This window comes from Chanos chanos, chromosome 8, assembly GCF_902362185.1.
Source record: "Chanos chanos chromosome 8, fChaCha1.1, whole genome shotgun sequence".
NCBI lineage: Eukaryota > Metazoa > Chordata > Actinopteri > Gonorynchiformes > Chanidae > Chanos > Chanos chanos.
The window spans coordinates 29,729,242-29,755,333 of NC_044502.1; the positions used below are offsets into that span (position 1 = coordinate 29,729,242).

Consider the following 26,092-nt stretch of genomic DNA (forward strand, 5'->3'; position numbering starts at 1 on the left):
AACATGGTTTTTGTTTTCGGTACAAAACTGTAACACCCCCATTAGTAACCACGGGTTCACTTTCCTATCAGGGGTAAATTCACAGCAATCATTGTTTGAACTACGGCATTACAATTCCAGTAATACAGTTATCACGGAATTCATGATAAGAATAGAATAATCATAGTTACCAATCATTAGTTATCACAATATTACCTTTAGAACATAGTTTCAGAAAGGGTTCTACATATACTTACTATGGTATTTTGAGAGATAATTGTGGCTGTTGTTCCTAGTATCAGAGTGACTGCTTTCATCACCATAGTAACAATCTGTCTGGGTGCTATAGTATTTACCAGAAATTAACATGATCAAAATTATGAGCTTTTCTCATTATAGGCTACATGTTAGGCTGGTACCATCAAGGTTCATGCCGTTGGCACCAGTAGAAATCATGTTTTTCTATTTTTTTCCCCAACCCTTTAAATGTCTCCTGTCTACAGGAATGCAAAGGCATTAAAGTGCTTTGATACACTTGAAATGAGCACTGACAACAGAAATGGTAAAAAATCCAGCAATTCAGTGATATTTTCAGTCATGAAGTCCACAAAATTACTCTACATTCCAACAATAACAATTAACAATGTTATTGTTAAGTACGTTTACATGATGCAAATACAAAAACTATCATGACGAAACAAATGATTGAAAAATGATTGCAAATCATTCAGCAGGTTAAAAGACAAAAAAGCCATCATATCAAACTATTACAATCATAACTGCTGTGTTTTAAAAACGAGATTTCGTTTTAAAAACGAGATTTCGGCAAAACAATACTTCCTTTGGAACTTGATAAATGCACTGAAACATGTTTAAATCAAACTGACCATTCTGCTAAAGTTATCAAATCTGAATTCCTACCCCAGAATATATGCGGTATTTATGCCTCTATTTATACAGATAGACAATGCAGGTACAGTCAATCTCAGAAACTGGTTTTGTGATACTAGGAACTTTTTAAAATACATTACCAACAAAGTTTTGCTCTGACAATAATGAGCACAAGGATGCTCAGTAAATTTAATCAAGGGGTGTAGGTTCAGTGTAGGTTTATTGTAATCATAAACAACAACATATAAGTTCACCAACTAGACCGCTGTCTTGGTTAAGGAAGTTACTGCAGTTTGGGTGATGGACATGATTAGAACAGATATCTGCAGACATCACTGATCTCACTAATAATTGCCTAGAACTAATACTTGTACTAGTATAACAACTCAACATAGAAATAATACTTGTACTAGTATAACAACTCAACTTATTCTTCAATGGTATTCTCACAAGTACTGATTTTTCAGTTAAGATTTTAACGTTAACCCTGGTTTTTCTACAGTAGCAGACATTGCCCTTCAAAAGTTCGCCTAACAATGTACACATATACGCTACGTCTCAGGCTCTCTAACAACTTCTCTTTCTTTTTGTCATCATGAGACACACACAATAGAGATGTCAAGTGCACAGAGCACAAGAAAATACAATAAAAGAATTAACTCCAACCCTGCAAGGAGACAAAATGTCCTTAGGGAGTGAAGGAGAGGCTAAATTGATTTGAAGTACTAGTACTGGACAAAAAAATATTGTCAGAGTAGCACAGTTGACCTGAAAATTGTAAATTAATGTTAATAACTAGTGCACGTTTTCACAGGCCTAACTGTTAGCCATTATCAAAATCTTGGTTTGATTCTTGTATCCTGGATGTTTCATTTCTGTTTGATATTAAAAGTTACAAGCTTATTAAGCTTAGGTAAGTTTTTGGATACCATTTTTAATAATAAATTCTCTCATTCTGTTATTATCCTATGGGACGATGCAAAACTCATTTGGTGTAACATTCAGAATAATGATCAAAATATTGTTTTGACTGTGCAAAATAGTGAAAACCTTAATGAGATATATTGGAAGTGACATAATTATCAGCCAAAAGATTTTATATAAGATTTTAATTTATAGCTTGGTCTGTCAAAATGAACCTAAAATATTATGAGATAGGAATGACAGTGTATTCTTTGCAGTCATATCAAAAAAAAAATCAATACAAACACAAATAAATATTTAATCAAAAGCTTAAATGCCGTAGTCTAATGATTGGAAATTAATATGCAAGGTGTTTTTACATTTTTTTTAATAGAACATATAATCTGTCACACCGTATGGCTGTTATAAGGTTTAGCCTAGAAAAACTTTAAAAAATGAGGCAAAATACATAAAATTTAATTAAATTATTATCGACTTTTCTGAGTAGTCAAGAGTATGTGCAATACAACTTCATAATTTTTATATTTTGTATTCAAAGCTTTTTTCTTCTAAATGTTCATGTTTAAGCGTCCACCATCCCAACATGCTGCAACACCCCGTGAAGAGCTTTCTGACTTTTAGACTTTAGACAGATTTGTACTGTAAAAACCCCAGGCTGCAGGACTCCTCACTATTTCTTAAAGATCTGTGGCTCCTAACTCTCTCCACCACTTGGTCTGGAGTAACATTTGGGAAGAGCCAGTTGGACAGGTGCTGAGAGAAAAACACCCCTGAGGCACACACAGTGGCATGATATAAACATGCCTGCTGATGATCCTTAACCACTTCCTTAACTATTTCTCTCTTAACCTTCCGACTTCAGCCTGAAAAAACAAACGATAAAACTTAAAGGTTTATTCAGCTATGGTAACATCAAACCTTCAGTCAAGACATCTGTCAGAGGAGACGCAAACCACATTCCAGCTGTGAGGGAACGTCCGCTGAGGAAAAGCCCGTTTGAATATGTTCCAGCAGTGTGAGTGTTAAATGGGAAGAGAGAGCTTCACTGCATTCACTCTGGCTAATCACATCAGTGGCAAATCTTTGACAAACTCATTTTAGGCCGTGCAATGAGCATGAATTATTAACATGAAAATGTGATAGATGAGAAATTCATGAGATGGTGCATCACACTTTATGTAATCTCAATGTATAATTCATCTCTTAAAAGTGATGTATATTACTTAGGTGGACCAAAGAAAGATAGACAGAGAGAGAGAGAGAGAGAGAGAGAGAGAGAGAGAGCTCATTTTTGAGAGTTGATGCAAGCTAGTTTGACATATTCAGCACCCCTGCAGCAGTTTATTGAGAACATACAGTGTTGCTAGTGCAATATTTCCACACTCTATAGGTTTTTATTGGTTTGTTTACAGCTGAGAGCAGTCACAGTAAAAAGCTTGTTATAAGCTTCACTGAACTAGTGGTGTGTCACTTGTACATTATTTTTGAACAAATCTTTTGGTTATCTGAGATAAAGTGAATTACCTCCAAGTGGTGATTAACTCATTTCGTTCATCTCCTTGTTCTAAGCAGTTAGCTGAAACATGTCAGCAACTCCCTCTATGGCTTTTTCTGCTACTGAGTTCTGAAGTAGACTTATGAACTAATGAGAACACAGATCTTTTAAGTAGGGCGCAGTCTCTGAGCCTCAGTCCAGAACCAAAGGCAAGAGGTTCTTGAACTGAAAATGGTGGTAGAGAGGAGAGAACAGACAAACTAATCCATAAATGAACTACATGCACACGAATGAGTCAGCGAATTATTGAGCTGCACATGCTATCTTGCCACCTACTGGCCAGCAACTAGTTCCTGGACTCACAGAGGAATGAATCAGTGAACGAATCAATGAACAAATAAGTTGCACACGTTTGTTTGTGCAGACTCATTAACCTGAGTGAGCACTGGCTTACAGTTGGAACAAAGCTTTACTGACTGAAAAACTATTTCAAAGCTTTTCAGTCAATACGGCCGTCTGCAAAAACTTTTGGACATTAATAACATCGGTTTGCTTGTTATCCCAATTTTCTGATGCCCAAGGATTCCTGAATGGATATAGCTTGAACAACATGGGCCCTACGAGTCATTCTCATGTCTCATCAGTGAACGAATCTTTCTTGTGAACTTTCCAGTAGATGAGTCAAATGACTCAAGTTACTGAAATGAATGATAGAGTCTATGACTACACTGAAGCTGATGTCCCTTTAAATACAGAAATGCTGGACCCAGATATGAGATTGTGCATCTGTTTATCGATGCTAACAGTTCAGAGCAGCACTGTTTTGAACAAGGATGGAGAATGCACATGTGTTTATGTGAAACCTCCACTGCAAACTTCCCCATACCAAGGGACGTTGGATTGCGGTTTTGACCACTAACAGTCCCAGTAAAAATCAAAAAGCGGCCGGCCGTTGAATTATTCATCATTTATCCTGGTTTTCCCTGTACATATGCCCATGTGAGAAACGCACTGCTGAGACAGAATGACTTCCCATGGGTGTTGTTTCAGCTACCAACAAACTGCTAAATGCAAGAAAGCCCTTTGAAGTGGGAAAGTACAAAGCATCCAGGAGCCAGAGGCCAGGGAGGTGCCCGGCCGGTCTGGGCCAAGAACGGGGTAAGATCGTAAGGGAGGGGACCTGCTTCAGGAGAGCCTCGCCTCTGAAGCTCTCTGACTTGAAGGTAGGTCCCTAAGGCAGGGACAACTCCACTGAACCCGGTGATAATGAAAACAGCCAGCGGCAACCTCTCTCTCTCTTTCTCTCTCTCTTTCACTGTGTCCCTGTGGAACACACCTCATTGTCTGATGCAACTTGTCAACAGTTCACAGCAATCTCAGGTAGGGATTACAGGAAGTTCTATACAGCTGTTAGGCCCCTTGTCACCATACTCTTTTACTTAGCTATACCTCCCACCCAGAGACAGACACACAGAGCAATAGAGATGGATGGAAAGAGAGGAGGGAGAGAGAGAGAGAGAGAGAGAGTGGGAGAGAGAGATATAAATGGAGAGGAACCGATTTGAGGACAGCAAAAAAAAAAAAAAAAAGTGAGTGTGTGTGTGTGTGTGTGTGTGTTTGTTCATGGGCCTTTCTCCATTTATCCCTCTCTCGTCTTTTAGCACACATCTCACATTCCCTGAAGTGCTTGTCTATGCAGTACACACACACACACATACACACACACACATACACACACATACTTGTGTTCATTTCTGTTGATCTCCACCAATGTCTCTCCTTTTGATGTGTGTTTGATTTGAAGTTCACAGGTTTGCTGGCTCCTCAGCTTGGCTTGAATACCAATCAGAGATTACAGTATCCTACTGCAGTATACAGCTCTGGAGGATTAACACCCCCTCACTGGTTACATCAACTGCGTCTTCATTATAGCACACATAAACACACACAACTTCTCCTCTCCTCTCTGTCACTCTCTCTCTCTGTCTTGAGACCAAAAGGGTACTTTCCTCCACAAAAACCAGCCAGTGTCATAAATGCCAACATGCACATGCACAAACACAAACACACACACACACACACACACACACACACACACACACACACACACACTGTCCAGTATTAGGCACAATGTGAGTATATAAGCAGCATCTATCTGCTCAGCTAGTCAGCGTTTCCAAACCCAAACCCTCACTCTCTTTTTCATATAGTGTGAATTCTCTGTGTTGTACTGACCGTGGAGTAGACCTGAGTCAGATATGCATTTATGCATAGCACGTGAAAGAACCTGTCCTAAAACTGCTTGCCAGTTCTTTTCCAACTTTATTTTGCTTTCCTCCTGAACATCTGTTGGAATTTAAAATCTTAATGTGAGCCGCATATAAAAAAAGGAAACATCATTTCAACACCACATGGAATAATCATTTCAATGACACATGGAACGCTCATCTCATCTCTCATCCCAATTCACCTCATCCACTTTATTTGAATGTGAGGAGAAGGGCCACTTAAAGAACACTTGGAACAGGGATGCATGAGGCCAGTTAGGGACCGAGGATGGTGTTGGACTCTCTGGATTAGGTGTCTGGAGGAATATTGAGCTCAAAAGGCCTCAGCGCCAGACTGCGTCTAATTCTGTCCTCCAGGATCAATTTCACTGTGAGCACGCACACACACACACACCCACACACATACACACACACACACACACACACACACACACACACACAAGGGGAGCCCAGTATCAAAAATGTTTAACCTCTGAAAAGATTGCAAAACTTTTAACAGCCGTAAAATGTAAAACTCACGTGCTTTTGGTGGGTTTTTTTCATAGTAAAATTCTGATTCTTTTTGTTCCCCAAATGCGTACTCTTTGACCTCCAGTTTGACACACATATTCACACACACACACACACACACACACACACACACACACACAAAACAGTTTAACGAAATAAAATGCTCTTATTTTTTCCTTATTTTTGGTCTGTAAAACTTAGCAAGACATGGAGTTACTGTGCTGAATTTTTCTAGAAAGAGGGAGAATGTATGTGTATGTGTAACTGTGTGTTGTTTAATTTTTTTTACATTTTAATTTCACCTTCCAGACCACTACCTTAGAGGTATAATATAGGTCTTTCTAGATTGTTCTGATCGCATCCACAGAGAAGGTAAACTCCAGAACTACAAATAAGACATTTATGACATTTTTACACCCATAGCTACAAAGAAAATATTTGTATATTAACCCCGACATTATTGTCTTCATCTTCATTTTGTTTTCCAGCCGTAGGCCGCCACCCCAGTGATGATGAATTTTCTTGTCTTACCAATCGAATTACACAGCTGAGAACTTTGGTGAAAGTAAGTTATTCTGTGTGTGTGTGTGTGTGTGTGTGAGAGAGAGAGAGAGAGAGATTTTTAGCAGTTATAGGACTAACAATAATGTAGGACTACAAAACTAGCATACTGACCTGACTGTTTAGACCAGAGCTGTTTTTTACTAGATTGTTTTTCTGCCACTGCACCTCAGGGCCCTGCGAATTTTGTTTTAAAATCTTCTCCATCGTGAAACAGCCCGAGTAGCAGAGGACAATAATCTGTGAGTTGGAAGTTTGCAATATATGTTTAAGGTCTGTGATCAAGTGGTTGTGTTTATAACATCTGCTCTAAACAATAAAAATGACCCAGAGATCAACCATTTCTTCAATGAGCTTTACTGATGAAACTAAGGGTGAGGCTAAAATCTATGTAAACTCTAATCTCATTTTAGTAGTGAAAGAATCTACCACACCCCTTCCTCTTTCTCAGCCACCCTAATCCTGAGATACTAAATGCAAATGCCAGTTTTAGCAAACAGCTCTACTGTTTTTGATCAGTTTTGGGTTCAATATGAAGAAGGAGCTGATTCCCAGAGGCAGGCTGAAAAATACTTAGGTAAAAACATTGACTTAACTTTGCAAATCTCAACGATGTAGAGAGGTTTGCAGAGTTTCATACGAGAGTTTTAGTTTTTCTGGGACACATTTTCTTTGAAGTAAACTGACTGGCCTGAGCAACCAATGTTTTGTACATGGAGACTTCACCCACAACCATGCATTATCTCAGCTGTCTCATAATGAAGCTGTCTTGTACTGAAACTGCCTTAAACCTTTTTAGCCTCAGTTCAGATCATGGTACTGAGGAAATTCTGCATACTTACTAACAGTGCTCCATTCAGTTTGTTTGAAATCCCAACAGTACTTTTAAGAAGAAACTGTCAGCTGTTTTGACTGGTTATAACCATAAGGCTTAAACTGAAATAACTTTACACAGTTTTCAATTGGGGCAGCAATGTTTGTTCTGCCATTTGCCTAGCACAGTTAATGAATTCTGAATATGAAACAGTTACGGTTGACGGTGTACACAGACAATTGCAAGCTGCTGTCAGCTTGATGGAGCAAGACATGGTTTTGTTCTTCGGTTACATTGCAAAGTTTGAGCACTTGCTGCACGCCGGAGTTGTCGTTTTAGACAAACTGACATTTTTGTGGTAGTTCGAGAGTACAACAGAGACACGTGCCTGAACTTTTTGTTCTGACATGAGCACGATGATCGTTTTGTGCCATTAGGAACATTAAACATTTTAAAGGAGATGTTTTCTCATCCCTGAGGCCATGCTGAATATGACAAAAAATGTTCCTAAAAACTATTTGAATACTGTAGTTTTTGTGATTCCTAAAACTCTTCTCAGTGCCACAGAATTTACAGTGTGTTTGTTTCTAAAAGCCCATATGTATGTCACAGGTTCCTCTTTATTTTGCAAAGAGGCCCTTAACCCTGAAGTTAACCACACACAAGCAGTCAAAAGTGAAGACGCAGTTTCCGAGTTGACACAACATACATGCAGACACTGATAGCTATGTATGATTTTTAAAGAGGCATCCTAGACCTCCAGTAGTGACTACTGAATCTTATTCCAAACATTTCTGTTTTTTACTCCAACAAACAAAACTGTTCAGAATTCTCATGTTATATCACATCCATTGGTGCATGATTTGACTTTTACAGCACCCCTTTGCTTTTCAATACTGTTTACAAATATAACATTGATATTCATAACGGAATGTGGTAAGACATTTTCAGCATGACTTTCATGGTTTCAGACAGTTCGGCAAAAAGCTTCTAGACCTTTTGGAAAAAAAAAAAAAAGAATTACATCACAGAATCACTTCTTTTTTTGTCATCTGCATTTAAATGTGTCTTTCCATGTTAGACAGGTCTTTCAAACATGCTGTAACCTCCTCAATGCCACAGAAAACAATTCTGTCATCTCCAGAGTAATGAATCACAATCTCTGTGTGGGTCCATATGAAAAGACCTACCCATGTCGGGTTCAACTCTCATGAAATCTAGAGTAAACCTATTGGTTTCACATACTCTGCATGCTTATCAAGCCCCACACAAAATCGATCCGTTTCTGTCCTGTTGTCGCAAAATCTTCCGGGGTGAAAAGATACCTACCAGTGTGAATGTCTAAAGCCGTCCAGTCTTGCGACTAAAACTGAGAAGCAGAGCTGCTCGCTGCCAGAAAAAAAAAAAAAAAAACACTGCTGCATTTCTTTCACACATTTCTTTGGAGTTCTAGCATAAGTCCTCTTGCTGTTGGTTGGATCTCACTACCAATGGACAAAATACTACATTATTAACGATTTTATGCTCTTTGTTCATTATTAAACACTTCAGATCAAAACCTGAAAAACAGTTGGGGATGTCAGACAAAGCAGTGGACGCTAGTCACATGCAAATTATTACAATACTCAAAGTTTAGCTCCCAGACTGTGAATAATTAAGGGAATTTTAACACCATGGTCTAATTTTTTAATTAAGTAAACAAGTATTAATTATTTAAAATAAAAGAGCTTGGTTAGCTGCAAAATATGCTGTTCAGATAACACCATGTTTTTTTTTTTCAAAAATCACTGTAAAATACTATTTTAATATATCTCTGTCTTAATATATTTTTTAATGAATAACACTTTTTATATTTACTTAAGTCATTTATTTATTTTGGGATGGTTTAAAAAAGACTATTACAAGTAAAAAGTAAAGTTAATTGAACTTGCCTGAGAATTAATGCATAAAAGTCATGGCATTTCCCTTTAAGCAAATGTAAATCTGTGTATATAGCTCTACTGTTCAGTTCAGAGTGTAACCACTATGTTGAACTACCACAAAGTTTGATCCAGGGTACACTTCTGTAAAATTACTTTTAATTTTAGAAAGGGGACAAAATGATGGGATGTCAAGCAGTCACACCACTGGCCACATTCCCGATACTCACACACAGGCATGTAGTTGTTCACACACACACACACACACACACACACACACACACACACACACACACACACACACACACACACACACACATCAAAGTAGGAAACACTGACCTACATACATATCACAGACAGCTCTCTTTAGGCAGATAGCTTTCAGATTTATAAAGAGGCCTAGAAAAAAATAAAAGCAATTGATTCAAATGATTTATAAATTATTAAAAAGGAAACAAAACAAATATTGTCATGAGGCATCATTTTAATCTGCTTAAGGCAAAATGTAAAGTGTCTCGGTGTGATTCAGAGGAGAAAATGGCAAATGTTTGCCATGTGTTAAACATGTAAGTCACAGCAAACCTAAAATGGGTGCCCGAGGACAGTCGGAGCTGTATGTCTATGTCAGAGATCAGTGTGTGTGTGTGTGTGTGTGTGTGTGTGTGTGTGTATGTGTATGTGTGTGTAAAACTGGAGGTCAGATGTGTTGGGGGAGCAAAAAGACGTCTGACTCAACTGTCAGTGTCACTGTATTTTGGGAATAGCGGGAGAGTGGAAGAAAGAGAAAGAAAGAGAGAGGGAGAAAGAAAGAAAGAAAAAAAAAGAGAGAGGGAGAGAGAGAGAGGGAGAGAGAGAGAGAGAGAGAGAGAGAGAGAGAGAGAGAGAAAGTAGATGAAAGTAGGATGGCAGCGGTGATGCTGAGCATATGGTGGGAAATGTGAAGAAAGACTGCTGCCAGCAGGGAGCTCACAGCAGTGACTAACAGACAGAGTCTTACTGATGATACAGCACTTTGACTAACTCTGCGTGTGTGTGTTTGTGTGTGTGTATGTGTGTGTGTGTGTGTGTGTCTGAGTGCACAATGACTCAGTTACAAAAACAAATCTTAACGCAGTAATGCTCCGTGTTATCATTAAACACTCAAACTAATGTGGCTTGCAGGGGATTAAGTCTAATTCATACTCTCCTATGTCAACAGTGCTGGAAGGGTTCACTCAGAATAAATGACTTTGCTTTGGCCAAGAACAGCTGTGTCCTTTTTCTGTGACTGCCAGCTTTGAATTCTCCCATGTATTCTGTTTGCAGCACTTGCCTCATTCATTTTCAAATATGTCCTGTCTGTGATTCTTAATACAAATAAAGTAAAAGAAACCCCGAAAAACCTGCAAATAGTTGGTCTGCATATGTATGTAAGCACACATACAAAATGTAGGTCAGAAAGCACATACCAGAAGTCACTCTCTCTCTGTCTCTCCCCCCTTCAAATTCAAATTCAAACAGACTGTACTGGTGTGGCAAACCTCTGCTGCTAAAACAGTCAAAATTTGAAATAAAATAATGTAAAATTTTAGCACAAAATACACCAAATAGTAATTCACAACGGTAACAGAACAGAACAGAAAAAAAATGAAGAAATAGGATCTCTCTGTCTTATGTAATGCTGGGGATCCATGTTTAGTTCCCAAATGACCTAAGTCATAGCCATAAGGAGCTGCTACTTCTTCTCTGTGTGTTTTTTCTTTGAGTAGTTTAGTTTTACTGCGCTGGTTGAAGTATTAAAGTAATATGTTTGAAGAAAGCTTAAACATTTACAGCAATATCAAAGGAAATGCACCCCATCTTCAATTTTAGCAAAGCTGCCATGAAGACATGGACCTCTCCGTCCTTCTTTTGTTTTGTTTTGTTTTTCTGTTTCAGCGCTTGCTCTAAGGTCAAGGATGTGGTACTGTGTAAAGCAATCTTTTTTTTATCCTAAGCTTTCCAGAGATTTCCACCACAGTGTATTTTTTTTTTTCACTTGTCCTGTCAGTCACAAGTTAAAATATTTCTCCTCTGCCTGCTTTGGTTAGCAACAGAGCCGTATCAAACTCTGCTGATGGAAACAAACAGGCTGATTGCTAAAAAAAAGCTGAGGTACAAAAGAGAGAGAGAGGCAGTCAGTCAGAATCCTTAAAACACCTGTGTCAGGAATTCTCCAGCAGAACTGACCATACTTCAGCCTGCCCTTGCCACATCAGGACACTTCACCCGTCTCCTAGCAACCAGCCACCTCTCACCCTCATTTCAGCATAGTGAAATGCCACAGAAATAAGGAGACTGGAGACCTCTTTGATATGAGGGGAAGATGAAGAAATACTTTTAACAATGAATCTTAGGCGCATACCTTAAGATAAGCGAGCTTTTCCTTCTAATCGCAAACGGCTGCTAGGTAAGGTTATTAAACAGAGATCTGTATCAAAAAAGAAATGCGGATATGAAAAAAAGGGAAATGCATATTATTATTCTATTATTTATTTTTGAGAAAAGTAGGTTGTGAAAATGTACATGTATGAATAAATTAGGGTTACACAATATAGTGTTTTTTTGGGGTTTTTTTGTCATCGTATATATACAAAGTTCCATCGAAAGCACATTGGAAAGGGTTGTGATATCAGAATGGCTGAGATTCATGAAACCAGAGAGTTGACAAAAATATAGAGCAGAGGACTAGCCCTGCTGTAGTATTTAGCTGTGCATGCAGTGAAAAAATCAGAGAGGAGGAAGCAGAGAGGCAGAGATGAGCAAAGAGAAGCAGAAGCCGCGCAAAAGGACTAACATGACGAGTCCTGAAGAAACACCTGAGACCAAGACTGTGAATGAGGCAGAGGCAGCTTTGGTACTGAAAAAGAAAATTTCATGCGTTGTGTGGCGATATGTCGGTTATAAAAGAGGAGATTACTTGTGAGCGTTCTTGTGTCGAGCGGTGCGGGTTACTGAAAGGGGGAGTTATCATAATCTGGTGTTAAATGAACCTAAAAAATAGTTGAAATTTATTTTGATTTCATTACCCAGAAAACACAATCTGTTCATTTTTAGGGTCTATACTTGCAGCAAGCAAAATCAGAGACACAGTGAAATTGTACACTTTAATCTTTATTTTATAGCATCTCATATCACTACTGCAATATTCAACAAGGTCCTCGTGCCTTGCATATTTTCACCATGTTTTGCAGCCCTAGAGTAAGTGTTTTTATGTACAATTCTGTAAAGTTCATTAATGTAGGTGTGTATGAGTGATAGTATGCAGGTTTGTATGAAATGTATGTGTGTGTGTGTGTGTGTGTGTGTGTACCATGGCCACATGGCCAAAAGCTCCCAATAATATAATTTGACAAAATGTGCCTGGTGGGGACCAAATGCTGGTCTCCACTAGAAGAACAATGTTTTCCTAAACTATATTGTTGTTATTGATAAAACAAAGTGTTAAACAAAACAAAAAGTTCTTTGGTTAAGGTTAGAGTTAGAGTTAGGGTTAGGGTTAGGCTGGTGTTCCTTGGTCACAGGATAATGGGAGTCACTGGAAAGGATATGAATACAAACACACGTGTGTGTGTGTGTGTGTGTGTGTGTTTCAGAGAGAGACAGGCTCAGTGCCTTGAACAGAGCAATGCTGTGACAGCGGTACCTGGTCCACTGAGCCGCAGCTCTCTCTCCGCCGTCCAAACACAATCCCACAGGTAAAAGAGGAGTTTACACTTCACACACTGCTGCATGCTCCCTCACATGGGCATGCGCACACACACACACACACACACACACACACACACACACACACACCTGGACACACACGCGCACACACACACACACACACACACACACACACACACACACACACACACAAACCATAGCCAGCTCTTCTCACACTATACAGCACAAGTACAGTAGTCCAGCTCGTTTTACCAACCCATTCATGGAACCACACAAACAGACAAGTCCCTTCATTCTTAACTGACATAAGTGATATGAGCTAACACCTCTCAGACCACACAACAGTCACTGAGAGTTAAATGAAACCACAGAAAAATTTCAGAAAAGAAGGGAAACCATGCAGTCATACCACGTACTGTATGCGTGTGTGCACGTGTGTGTGTGTGTGCGACCAAGAACACACCACCTTCAAACAATCACAAGAGAGGGAAATAGCGGTAAAAAGCAGAAGCACATGCTCTCTGTTCGTTGGCCATGAGCGTTTGTTCTTGCTGCCTGCCTAAGCACTGATAAAGGCTATATAGTTTGATGTTTCAGAGGATGTTTGAGGAATTCAGGTTTTTTTTTTTTCTTTCAGGAAATGTCATCTTGGTGAGTGAACGCTGCTAAGTGTTCCACTTGATTCTGATTAAAAATCACTTCCCGACAAGGCTGTATGCAAACAAATATTGGTGTGAATTGCTGTGATTTATAACTCCCTCTGTGACAGTAGGAGCTTTTAAATCTTAAATCTTTTTACAAGACAGATTGTCTTATCCAAACTGAATCAAGACAGATGGCGAAGAAATTGTAGATAAGTTACTGAACAATGAGTTTCACTGTCAAAGTTATTTTGAAGATAATCACAATCCACAAAGGACCAAACCTAACAATACAACTTATTTCACTGGATTCATGAATACACACACACACACACACACACACACACACATATATATATATATATATATATATATATATATATATATATATATTTTTTTTTTTTTACAAAAAAGTCTTGCTTTGTGCTGTTTTTTGATTGCATTCAAACAACTATTCATTCTATCATTCATTCAGTTTCACTGAGCTGAGGATTTGAGGACTTGGAAACATTCTTTGCTAGTTGTGACATCACGATTACAACTATTGGTTTCATAGCTTTCCAGCACTGAGGTCCTCAGACAACGAGGAAACCTCAGAAACCCAGCACTCAAAGATCACGATATGCTTACTAGCTTCGTAGAGCTGACTATTCACAGTGGTCTTCATGAAACATTTATCTACATCCTACTTTAATTCCCACAGCAGGGGACACCTGTCCTTGTATGATGTGCAACCTGAGTCAGTGTATGTGTACATCAATGAGTGCTTTTTAATTGTCAGAGCCCTGCTCTGAGTGCAATTATAATCGTTTTGTTCATGTTGACAACCCATATTTACTCTCTTACACTGTAATCAAATATCATTAATATCTAGAGTTAGGCTTAGGATAAGTGCTTTGTCAAGCATTACAATTAAGTTTGTACTATTCACAGTCATTCACAGTCACAACACTAATTAATTGGGATTTTAAGAACTGTGAGTGTTGAGTCAAGAAGCAATAGTCAATTGGCCTACCGATGAAGTAGGAAAGCAGGACAGCCAATAGGACGGCAGCAGTGATGGCTGAGACAGCTGCACACTTCCAGCTGCAGTACTTGGAGGGCTTCTTGAGTTTGAAGGAGCTTCTGGAGAATGTGTTTCTAGGTAAGAGCCTGGGGGGCGGGGAGTAGACCGTCCCTGAGGTCAGCGGATATCCGGGGGAGGAACTACTGAAGAGGGGGGTTGTCCCCGACGGAGTTTTGAAAAGAAAGTGCCTGAAGGGTGAGGGGAAAGAGGAGCAAGAAAAAAAAAGAGAGAGAGAGAGAGAGAGAGAGAGAGAGAGATTATTATGATTGAGTGAATGTACTGTTGAGTCAAAACAAAGCAAACTTATAATTAGGAATTCACAATGCAAACAACAATAATACAAAACCTGAAGACGGAAGTGACAATGACCATTATAGTAATTGAATTTAATGACGTTTTTATGATATTCCACAACATCATATAAAGTTCAGCGCTACTTTGACATCATGATCCACTGACTCACATGCCCTATAAGAATTATACTCTATGGGTGTAAAAATGTACTTACTGCCAACCAATGATTACTAAACGATGTGACTCTCAGTAGCTTTTCTACTGCACTGTGATTGTACTCCCATTTTGGTGTTAGTCTAGATGAATTTCAGACATAAATGCTGCTTTGTTTGTCACTTAAATGACTCGTTTCATCTACGGGACGACACATATAAAAGATACTAATGTGGGAGAGATTTAGAGAGAGACCAGGTCCGGCTGAACCACTGGACTTCACTGCACCGCTCAACTCAGAGCAGCAGCAACTTCCTGACAACCCTGGTATTGACTGTGTGTTAGAAGCTATGCAACGCTATGTTAAGCTTTGCTATGTGTGTAGTTCAATGCTCAGAACATTCAAGTGAGTTTAAGCACTAGAGAGTGAGCTAAAAGTTTTAACTCTGGACATAACAGGTGGATATGTTGAAACACACTGACAGGCCATTACCAAACACCAGAGATTTGCTTCTTCACTATAACAGGGTTACACTGAGTGCAACGCTGGCAATGTTCTGGGGTCTCTGAGTTAGATCCATTTGGTTAGGCTGTTTTGGGTAGGCTTTCTGCCGGTTGGTTGAGCGAATGAGTCACTAGCTCTGCCCAGCCTGGTTGCTTTGGCGCTGGTGCGAGTTAGGTTAGGGGGTCTCAGAACAGACAGATGGACAGAGGGATGAAAGGGGAGGATGCGTTTACGACGGTGGCTTTGATGAATGACAGCTTTGGCTCTGGCTCTGATAAACTCCTGAGCAGTTTCACCCCTTTAGATCTTCGTCCACTGCTCCTGGGCCAAAACAGGAGGTCTGCTGTCTCTGACCCCACCTGGCTTCACACTCACCTCCCCGCTGGGCATGCCGCCTGCCACAGCAGCTCCCCATCCAAAACCTCAGAGAGCCTCGCCTCACCCGGCCAGTCTCAACTCTCCCGCTCTGTCCCGAGCTGACCCTGCTCCTCCATACACTGTATTATCCATGTGTTATACATTCTGTATCCTCAACCAAATGACTTAAACAAACCACCATACAAATTTACGGACACATTGCCACACCAACATCGTAACGAACTACAGTTTACTAGCCTAACTAGCTAACAAATAGCCATGCCAACTGAACAACTAACCACAGCTGACTAGCCTAATTAGCTAATAACTAGTTAACAAAGTGATTAACTCATTAACTAGAAAAACAAGGTAGCTATTATGACTTGCAAGGTTGCGTCTTGAAAAGTCTGCTTTAGAAAGCTCAGGTCTGTTGCTTCTCAACCAAAGTAAATAAGTAAATAACTAACTAACTATCAAACCTTTGATATCCCTGTTAAGGATCGCAAGGCTTTGTGTATGTTAACCTCTGTCATCTAAAACCTTCAACGGTGAAGGGCACCACACTGAATGAACAACAGTACAGAGGAAATTGGATGAATTCACTCATCTCTGTATTAAATAGACTTCTTCAGTGTTCTTTTCTGTCAGTAGAGCGGAGAATGTAGTGAAGTGGTCTGAAGGCTGTCAATGTGGGCCATGAGAGAAAATCCTTCCTTCATTCTTTCTTTCTTTCTTTTTTTTTTTTGCCAGGCTGATGTTCAAAAGTCTCGGCTCAAAGTCTAAATGGTACTCTGACCAACACCGTGGTACGTGTAGTCACGCTTCCCTGAGAACACTGCTTCAGGCAGCCCTTTCCAATCACAACCCCTCACCTTATGGCTCACAGTGGGGAGCAAGCTACAGACAGACCTCGCCAGGCAAAGTGGTACGTTGCCCTACTGCTGTAGAAAATGCTATAATGTAACACTCAAGGCTGGTATTCAGCTATAGTTTGTACGGAACAGAATGGATAGGACTGGAAATACTTTGAATGCAAAGGAGGAACTGGAGAGGAATATGTTTTGTTTTACCAGTCAGCAGGAACATTTACAGCATGGATTTTAACACAAGGGTGAAGCGAGGTGCGTTTTGGAGGGTAACATTTTAACAATAACATTGGCCAATCAGATGAACACTTGACTTGTACGGGCGCTAGGCTGTGCTTTGTGCTGATTAGTGTTGAAATAACTTTAGACCCTCAGACTAAACAAAATGTAGATTTTGAATATTGCAGACATGTGGGGAGACTTACTGTGTCCACTACAGAGTCAACACACTAATGAAATCAGCATTCAGCTTCAGCTCATAGTTCCCTCTCTCTGTTTGATTAATTGCATCTCCGGCACTGACGGCTGATGGTGTCATCACACTTTGACTGAATGTGACATAATCCCTCAGAACTTGATACCCCTTAATTGCAACATAGCAAGCGGGAGGTAAATTAATTGATTACTCAATCATATTTAATTCATTCGAGCGCTGTTTACTTTGCAATTTTCACGGGGCTCTGTCAGCATCCAGATAAATGAAATGAAACAGTTGCTGTGCGTGATTTCAAAAGACAAGTTGGGGAAATAAACTGGTATTAAGTCTTAAGCACAAGTATGAGCAAGTGCTTGTCCACTGGGAACGATTTTTAAAGTGCCCTTTTTGAGTCAAAGAACAGCACTTTTCATTTAGCACAACATAATTATGAAGTGTTTAAGCAACCGCAAGAGTCAGTTTTGTCAAATTAAAACTAAATGCAATGGTATTTGAGTTTGTCATATTTAATTATGCCTAGAGAGACCTTGCAATCTGCATGGGCCATAGCTTCCACTGTTTACTTTTCTTCTTATCTAGCAATGTTTTAACCACAAATTATGCCCTAGCTGAACGTAAAGCCTACAATTCTAAAAGCTTCCTAAAATTTGGAGGGTTTTTTTTTGCTAGCATACTAACCACACTGTGCCAATCAACGAATTACTGTGCCCCACAGAGACACCTGTGCCTAGTGTAGACAAATACAATCCAGAGCAAACAGAGCAAAACAGGAAAAACAAAAAGCTGTGAAAAGTCCTGCTTTCACAGTAAACACCTTCATTCTCCTGAGGGAAAGTACGAAAGGGCCAGAGCAATTAACAAGTAAACAGAGATTTAAAAGCTAATGAACACAAACCCAAAACAATGTCAAGTTTATTGGTATTCAGGGAGAGCTGCTCACAGAAAAAAAACCCAACAAAAAACTTTCTAACTTGTCTAGGGCAAGATTTTTTTTTCTTCTGGAAATGTAACGTCTTTGGTCAGTGTATGTGTGTGCAGACATGTGTGTTCTACTCCACTAGAATTCTGTGTACAGTTCTCTGGGTACAACTAAGCATCTCACACAAGTTAGTTATTTCTGTTAATTATATTCATATAAATCAACAGCAGATCCATCCATAAATCATTTAATAACTCCTCAAGTTTTGAGACAGATTAGAGCAAGCACCCTGAGGATGCTAAATTCAAAGGCACCGAGATATCTGAAAACTCACAGTTCTTCTCAAAGAGAAGAGACAAAATTATGCTGAAGGTACACAGCAACAATATTTCACCTCAAGGTATGTCATATTGAAGCTACATGTATTTTTTTTTAATTGAAAAAGTGCAATTTTTTTTAGCATAGGTAAAAAGTGGCATTACACACAGGATCAAATTATTCAGAGTGAATTATACACTGACATATTAGTTGAATATATTTATATATAAGTGTTTGTGTTTGTAAGTGTTTGAGTATTTATTTGAATCATCATTCTATGCATTTTGCTGTAAAATATTTTTTGCTATCTGAAGATCAACCATCAAGTTATTTTCAGTCTCCCATTCAAATTCTGACTCTGAGTTTCTCCTAATTCTTTTTGGATCTCTCACCACAGATGCACATCCACTAAAAATCTTTCACTGACACATTTTCATCTGCTTATTATGACATTGAAAACTTAATTTAATAGTAAATCCATGTTTTTTTTTTCTTCACTGACAGATTGCTCTTCAGTTGAACGTAGACTGGAAGAAGTCAAGTCACAGCTGAGACACCAAATCAACATTTTCAGAACTTATAATAAGACAGCAGTATCATTTTTGGTGTAGTTTAGTGCTAGAAACTGAAACTCCACAGAGCTCATCAAACAGTGGCACAGTCAGTAACCTCCACCGCAATTCATCAAACAGCTTGTGAAGAGAACACAAATGAGTGCTATTTCAGTTCCACTTGAGAAAAAAAACACACTGTACAACAATTTTAAACCAGTCGCTGTTTGAACCAGCTGTGAACAAAAGCGTCTACACTTCAGCAACTGTATGAAAAAAAAAAAACCCCAAAAAATGCAGTTCAAGTGTGTCTTTTCTACAATTCATTCACATTACAATTTGAATCACTGCATTTACCATAAATATATATACACAGTCTATACTGTTTTGATGACTACAGATGAAAAAAAAAAACAACCAAAAAACAAAAAAACAAAAAAAACTACATTTCCCTAATGACATCCCATTATCAAACACTTAGGTCTCAGACAGGCTCATGGGTGACGTTATGTCTGGCACATGGCAAAGTGGGTAAAATGTTGGCAGGGTTACAAGAAAAGAGAGAGACTGACAGAGAGAGGGCATTCTTTCCTCTTGGAGCAATGGAGATTCTCTTCTTTCATTTCACATCGGCGCGGCGGGACAAAGTGCTGGTGAATCTTACTGGCGCCTGTGTGGAAAGGATTTTTTTTGTGTGTGTGTAAAACAATGCTTTCATAATTGAGTCTTTTCTTTAGCTCTGGCTCTGGGGTATCATTTATTAAATCTACACAGATTTCCTTTTATTTCATGTGGGCACACAATCAGTTCATAAAATGTATGCATTATTTATAAAGTGTGTAGGCATCCATATGTTTATATTAACATGTACACGAATACATAAAAAGCATCACATAAAATGTACACTGTATATCCATTTAAAGGGCAAATTTAATTTTCTTCCATGACTAGCTTTAGAGCGCAGGTTGGAATGTGAAGTTATGCTCAATTAACGAGGAGATCTGTTGAAACAAACAATACTACACGGCAAATGAGGGCCTTGGTGTCTTTGAAATAAATATAAAAGGTGTAAGAGTTGCAGTCTAGGGGGCACAGAGCACGTGAACGTGGAGAACAAAAGAGCTCCCATCTCGGTTCTTCTCACACTGAGCTCATACACTACACTCCTACCACACCTGTTCATTAGCATAGCGCAGGAGAGGGGCCGATGATGCCTGATAAAGGGGCTTCCCTAAGGAATGAGGGTGGAAGGGGAACAACACTCTTTTACTCTTCTCCCACGCCTAGATACGAACAGAATTAGCCTGTATTTAAAAATACATTTTAAATCAGAGTAGATGGAAATATGCATGTATGTGTGTGTGTATATATATATATATATATATATATATATATATATATATTTCAAATGTAACTTCTCATGTAGGTAGATCTTTCATTAATGAATGGTTGATATAAAAGTCTGTGTGTTTTAGCTTGAGTGTTCAGGTGTGTTTGAGTAAGAATAAAAGTTAAGTTTTGTGGGTGGTGTGCGCTAGGCCTTTTTATGGATCCATGTGTGTGTGTGTGTGTGAGATTAAGGGACTGGTCATTACATGCTGTGGCACAAGATGCTGTCCGTGGTGCTGAAAAAGAGAGCCATAACTGCAGTACTTACCACTTTCTTGTCTCCTCACTCAATTTTAGTCCTTCCTGCTGTGTGTTACCTTTGTTCCATATGAAGACAACCAGGGCCTTTGGTATACTATGCCAAATGCATATTTCAGGAGACTCTACACCAGTCTGTTTCTGCACGGCACTCACTCTTGCTTACAGCCAACATGCTCTGAATTCAAAGCGCAGCTCCACACTAAAAAGCTCATTTCCTTTCCAATATATCAGTGTTCCTCCACAGGCCTGCGATAGCATGACCTAGTTTTATAAGATATCGTTACCTTCATCCAAGCAGACTGACAAAACACTTTAGGGGGGAAAAAATACTGTCAAACGAGCGTTTGGTTGAGTGGTGTGATTTTGTGATGGACGTGTGTGTTTTTGTGACAGCAGACACACACACAAACACACATGCACGCACACGCACGCGCGCACACACACACACACACGCACACGCACACACACACTATGCTGAGTGACAGTGCAATGAAGGGCGGACAACAGGTCTGTCAGGGAGCAAGTGTGTATGCGTGTCTGTATGTGTGTGTGTGTGTGTGTGTGTGTGTGTGTGTGTGAATAAAACATCTGAGGGAACCACCAGTCCTGACCTTATGAATAGTTCATGTAGCATGTTCTGGGTGTGATAGGAGACCAGAGGGGGAGTGGCCCCCAACCCAGAGGGAGAATAGCAAGTCCTCTCCAAACAAAGACTCCCAGAGAACACAGGCACAGTGGAAAGACAAAAAACACACCTCACTGCATATGATGGAGCACCAGAGCGTGTGTGTGTGTGTGTGTGTGTGTGTGTGTGTTTTGGGGTCTGTGTAAATGCCTCACTGTGTAAACTGGGTGTGTCTGTGTCTGTGCATGCCGAGTCTGTGTAAACTGCTCTAGGATTATGACCAGTGGATGGCTGGCATTATATAGATGAATTCCATGTGAGGTAAATATACATGGATCAAAGTGGAATTTTGGGTCTTCAGGATATGAGGAGATGAAACAAAACAAACAAAAAACTCTTTTCTTCAGATAGATTCTGACATTAGATTCAAAGCCGATAACATTCAGAAGGAACAACAGCCTGAAACCCAAAGGGAGTGGTTTTGATGTAGTTTTGATTATTTTGAGCATTTTATTTTACATGACAGTTTGATCATTTTATAGTCTCTTACACTTTGTCATAACACCGCATATTTTGAAAATCTGTTCAGAATATTTTATTTGCCCATCAAAACAGAGGCTAGTTTTTCTCGTCTAGATCAGGGTCATAATGTCATGTAAACAGCAAGCTCCTGCTTTGCACCATCCCACTTTCCTATCAATGGTAAATAGTATCCTAGGATTACCTTATGACTATGGCCTTAACTGACACACTTACTCAGTCTAAGTCTTCTGTATTAGAGTGGTCCCACTGACTGGCTGTGTGTGTGTGTGTGTGCGTTTGGATTTTCGGCTCACTGACCTTGTCTCCAATGGCACGCTGCTGTTTAGTGCCCAGCTGTCCTGGAGCTGGACCGACTCAGGAGTGGAGGGACCGTCGGCAGGGGCGGAGGTAGGCGCATGGGCAGGGTTGCGTCGGCTCGCGGCATGGGCGTTCCGATTCAGGGAGTTGGCGGAGGACTGGTGGTGGTTGTGAGGGGGGGGCACGGGGGGCCTCAGAGAGGGCTGACCATGGTGACTTGAAGGACCTTAGAGAGAAGAGAGAGAGAGAGAGAACGAAAGGAAAAGTGAGCAAGAAAGAAAACAGATCTGGACAGCAATAGGTCTAGCAATATATTTCCACTCCTTTCAACGCTGGCCTGAACAATAGTACAAAGGATTCACTTGTTGAATAGTGGTGGTATCTAGTTCAGCGATTTATTTCATAAACTTGTCCTGTCAGTTGTCTTTGATATAAAAAGTGTGAATGTATGATTTTTTTCCCTCCCCTTTGTACCACCACAGGGTTTTAATGTAGAATGATAAAGTTAAAAAAAAAAATCCTTAAAGTGTGGAATGTCAGGGTTATAGAAACATAAAGTGTGGATGATTTGTGTGAAATGAGATCCGAAGAGATAAAAGAGAAAAACATTGAGGACAAAGCATTCTTTAATCTATTGCATTTCAACAAAGTTGCAAACAGTTACTGTTTGAAACGGGGGGGAGGGAAAAAAAAAACATTAACCAAGTCCCTGAATTATACCACAGAGATTTCTGATAAACCAGCTACAAAAAATGTTGGAAAATAATAATAATAATAAAAAAAAAATTAAATATGAAAAATAAAAGGAGAAGCGATACTTGAGTGGTATGAATGAAAATTTAAGGAGATATGAAAAATTAACCAGATTCCACCATAATATCTCTGCAACCAACAATATACATGCTAAAAATGTTCAAAAGCGTAACTGAGAAATGAGCATCACGGTTCTACCGGAATTATGCGGGTGATATCTCTTTGTTCAAAACAACATTCAACTTTTACCCGGCGATACTGAAGAAATTTCTACATAACAATTATAAAACCATGCCCTTTTCCATACATTTGGGCCCAATGATTACCCTACATCAACCCCAACTAAGATTCAGATAAACCGGAAATGGTCCTTTTCCAAACAGCATTGCATGTGCTAATAAAATCAACGTTATCAAAGTTATATAATTAGGGAATATTATATTTAGTTAAAAAAGACTTTTTAAACAATGAATGAAAATCAATATTCGTAAAGGATTATTTCAATTCATATGGCCAGTTTTTCTTTGACCATCTAGGTAAAACTAAAAGTATTTCTAATCAGATAGAAGAATCATACAAAGCTCAACAAAAATTCATTCAATACTTTCATGTCAAGCCCTGCTTATATAATTTACAAAATTACGGCTTGGAAAGTATGGCACTTACATAATAATAAAATGTATGGATGCGAATGCTGTAATTTAATTTTTTGTAAATTTGTAATTTACTTTTTGAAGGATTCTGCCAAGAAATTTTACTGTAGCTTGGTTAAAAACCAGTTTGATTTTAGATTTTTTTTGATGACATATTCTCTGCATTAAAAGACTCAAGGCTTTGTCAAGGTAACTTCTCCAGCAGATTCTCAGAAGGCCCCGCATTGAGAGATGGACAATGGATCGACTGATTCCGTACATACCAGAGAAGAAGAAGAAAAAAAAACCCATTTGCTTCTTGAGTAATGTCATAATCAATTTGAGAATTCGAATGATTTGGAAGTGTTACAGACTGTTGCATTGTTCGCATACTGTTTACCATTAGGATTCAGTTATTCACAGAGGCAACTTTTACAGGAATGCTTTTACTGCTCAGGTTTGTTCCTGTTATCTTTGTTTACCTCAGAGGACCACTGAGCATTTTAAAGAAAAGCACAACAACAACAACAACAACAACAAAAAAAACAAACTGCTTTCACAGTTTAAACCCTATACAAAGCGCACACACGCACACGCACACAAAAAACCGTCAGCATAGAAGTTAAATGCATTTCAAGTTTAGTCTTCAGACGTTTTTCAGCACGCTAAGTTCAGGTCTGGGAAAAGGAAGTGAAGAAGTGGCATTGAAATAGCTCATGTCTCAACGGAAAAAAGGAGTATGCAGATGAAAGGGAGATTGGGCCGGAGTGCAGATCAGCCACGGTCCCGGACCTGGTCCGTGTAATCTCCCCATTGCACGCCCGCGTCAGAGCAGACAACGCCACCCACCCCCATCCCTCTACCTCCAAAAAAACAAAAAAAAAAAAAACACAAAAAAAAGAGAAAAGGACCAAGAGCACGACAAACCCCTGCTTTGAAGAAAAAAAAGCCTTCAGTTCTCAGCTTGAGAGGAAGTTGGGGAGCTCTTAACGGCGCCTTCGCGTCCAGCGTAGGAAACGGTGAACGGTGGATTTGTCCCTGTGGCACGGTCATCAAAGCAGGGTTCCAGGCTGCTCCAACAGCTCCACACAAAGGCATTATGAACACTCGCTCTTTAACGCGCTCTGATAACCTTGGCGGGGGCACCGGGATCCAAGCCATTTCGCTTTGTCTTCCTCTCCCCGTAACCTGAAGCTGAAAAACCTAAAATCGAAACGACAGCCACAACAGGCTGGATTAACGCCGACACCGAACCGAAAAGAGTGGCCTTCAGTGGTCTTGCTGGGCCTCATTCAGGGGCCTCTTTTAAACGTGTAAAAAAACAAACGGACGGGGGGCTCAAATGTGAAGCACGGAGAATCAGACAGAGACAATGGATTCCTCTCAGGGAGAGAGCTCATGCCGCATCTTTTTGGACTGCACACCGGAGAGACAGAGGGGGCCCAAAGTCACTGCTGAAAAGCGCAGATTACAGCTTCTTCCCTTTATTGCTGCACTGTATTAGGTGTAATAGCTTTGACTCAGTGGCCTCTTTAATATTTACATACCACTGTGAGCAGGAAGAAGAGAGACACACTGAGAGAGCGAGAGAGAGAGAGGGAGGGAGAGAGAGGGAGGGAGAGAGAGAGAGAGAGAGAGAGAGAGAGAGAGAGAGAGAGAGAAGGCTAAGCATGTCAAGCTCTTAACTGCTGATCTGAGAACAGTTGCAATGTTTTGACTGTGATGGTTAAGCTTGGGTGGAAGGGTCAGGGAAGCTGATCCTAGGTTTGATTAATGGGATATACCTGACAGACTAAACTGAGGGCAGAGGAACACATATTTGTCTATTTGATGTGGATCTTATATAGAAGGTGCTGGTACTGTCCTGAAGTGGTTGACGTGCCGAATTAAGCAAATGCAAAAGAAGAGCGGGAGCGCCGTGGACCAGAAAAATATTCCCCCAGAAGCAGGACATACATGATGAAACACAATTTTTCCTGAAAGCACACTGCTATAATGTCTTATCTCAAAATACAAACCTCATTTAAAAGGGAGATCTCAAACTGATCCAAGCTACTTGGTTCAATCTTAAGCAAAAGAGGAGGTGCTCAAACGTGCTCAAAAATACTGCAAAAAAAAAAAAAAAAAAAAGAAAGAAAAAAAGATGGAAAAAAGATTTTGCCTAAAAAATACAACACACACATACTCACACACACACACACACACACACACACACACACACACACACACACACACACACACACACACACAGCTGAAATCATTAGGCATGGTCTACATAGAATATATCTGTATAGGCATAGTTCTATATTGAATTTTTTTTTCTTTGGTTGTATCATAAACCTGATAATAACTAATTTATTTGGGTATGACAGCTGTTAAATCATTCGATTTTTTTTAGACTGACGTTCATTTGTTGCC

The 26,092-nt window shown here is 39.6% G+C and overlaps 1 protein-coding gene across 2 annotated transcripts in view; it reads right to left on the reverse strand.

Annotated features, from left to right (window-relative positions):
- tenm2b (teneurin transmembrane protein 2b) overlaps nt 1–26,092 on the reverse strand; it is a 152,927-nt gene that overhangs the window by 38,087 nt on the left and 88,748 nt on the right. For both annotated transcript variants that reach the window (XM_030781080.1, XM_030781081.1), the window contains 2 exons: nt 22,290–22,515; nt 14,725–14,963 (listed from right to left, as the gene is read on the reverse strand). In XM_030781080.1, the coding sequence (XP_030636940.1) occupies nt 14,725–14,963; nt 22,290–22,515 (465 nt within the window). The remainder of the gene's footprint in view (nt 1–14,724; nt 14,964–22,289; nt 22,516–26,092) is intronic.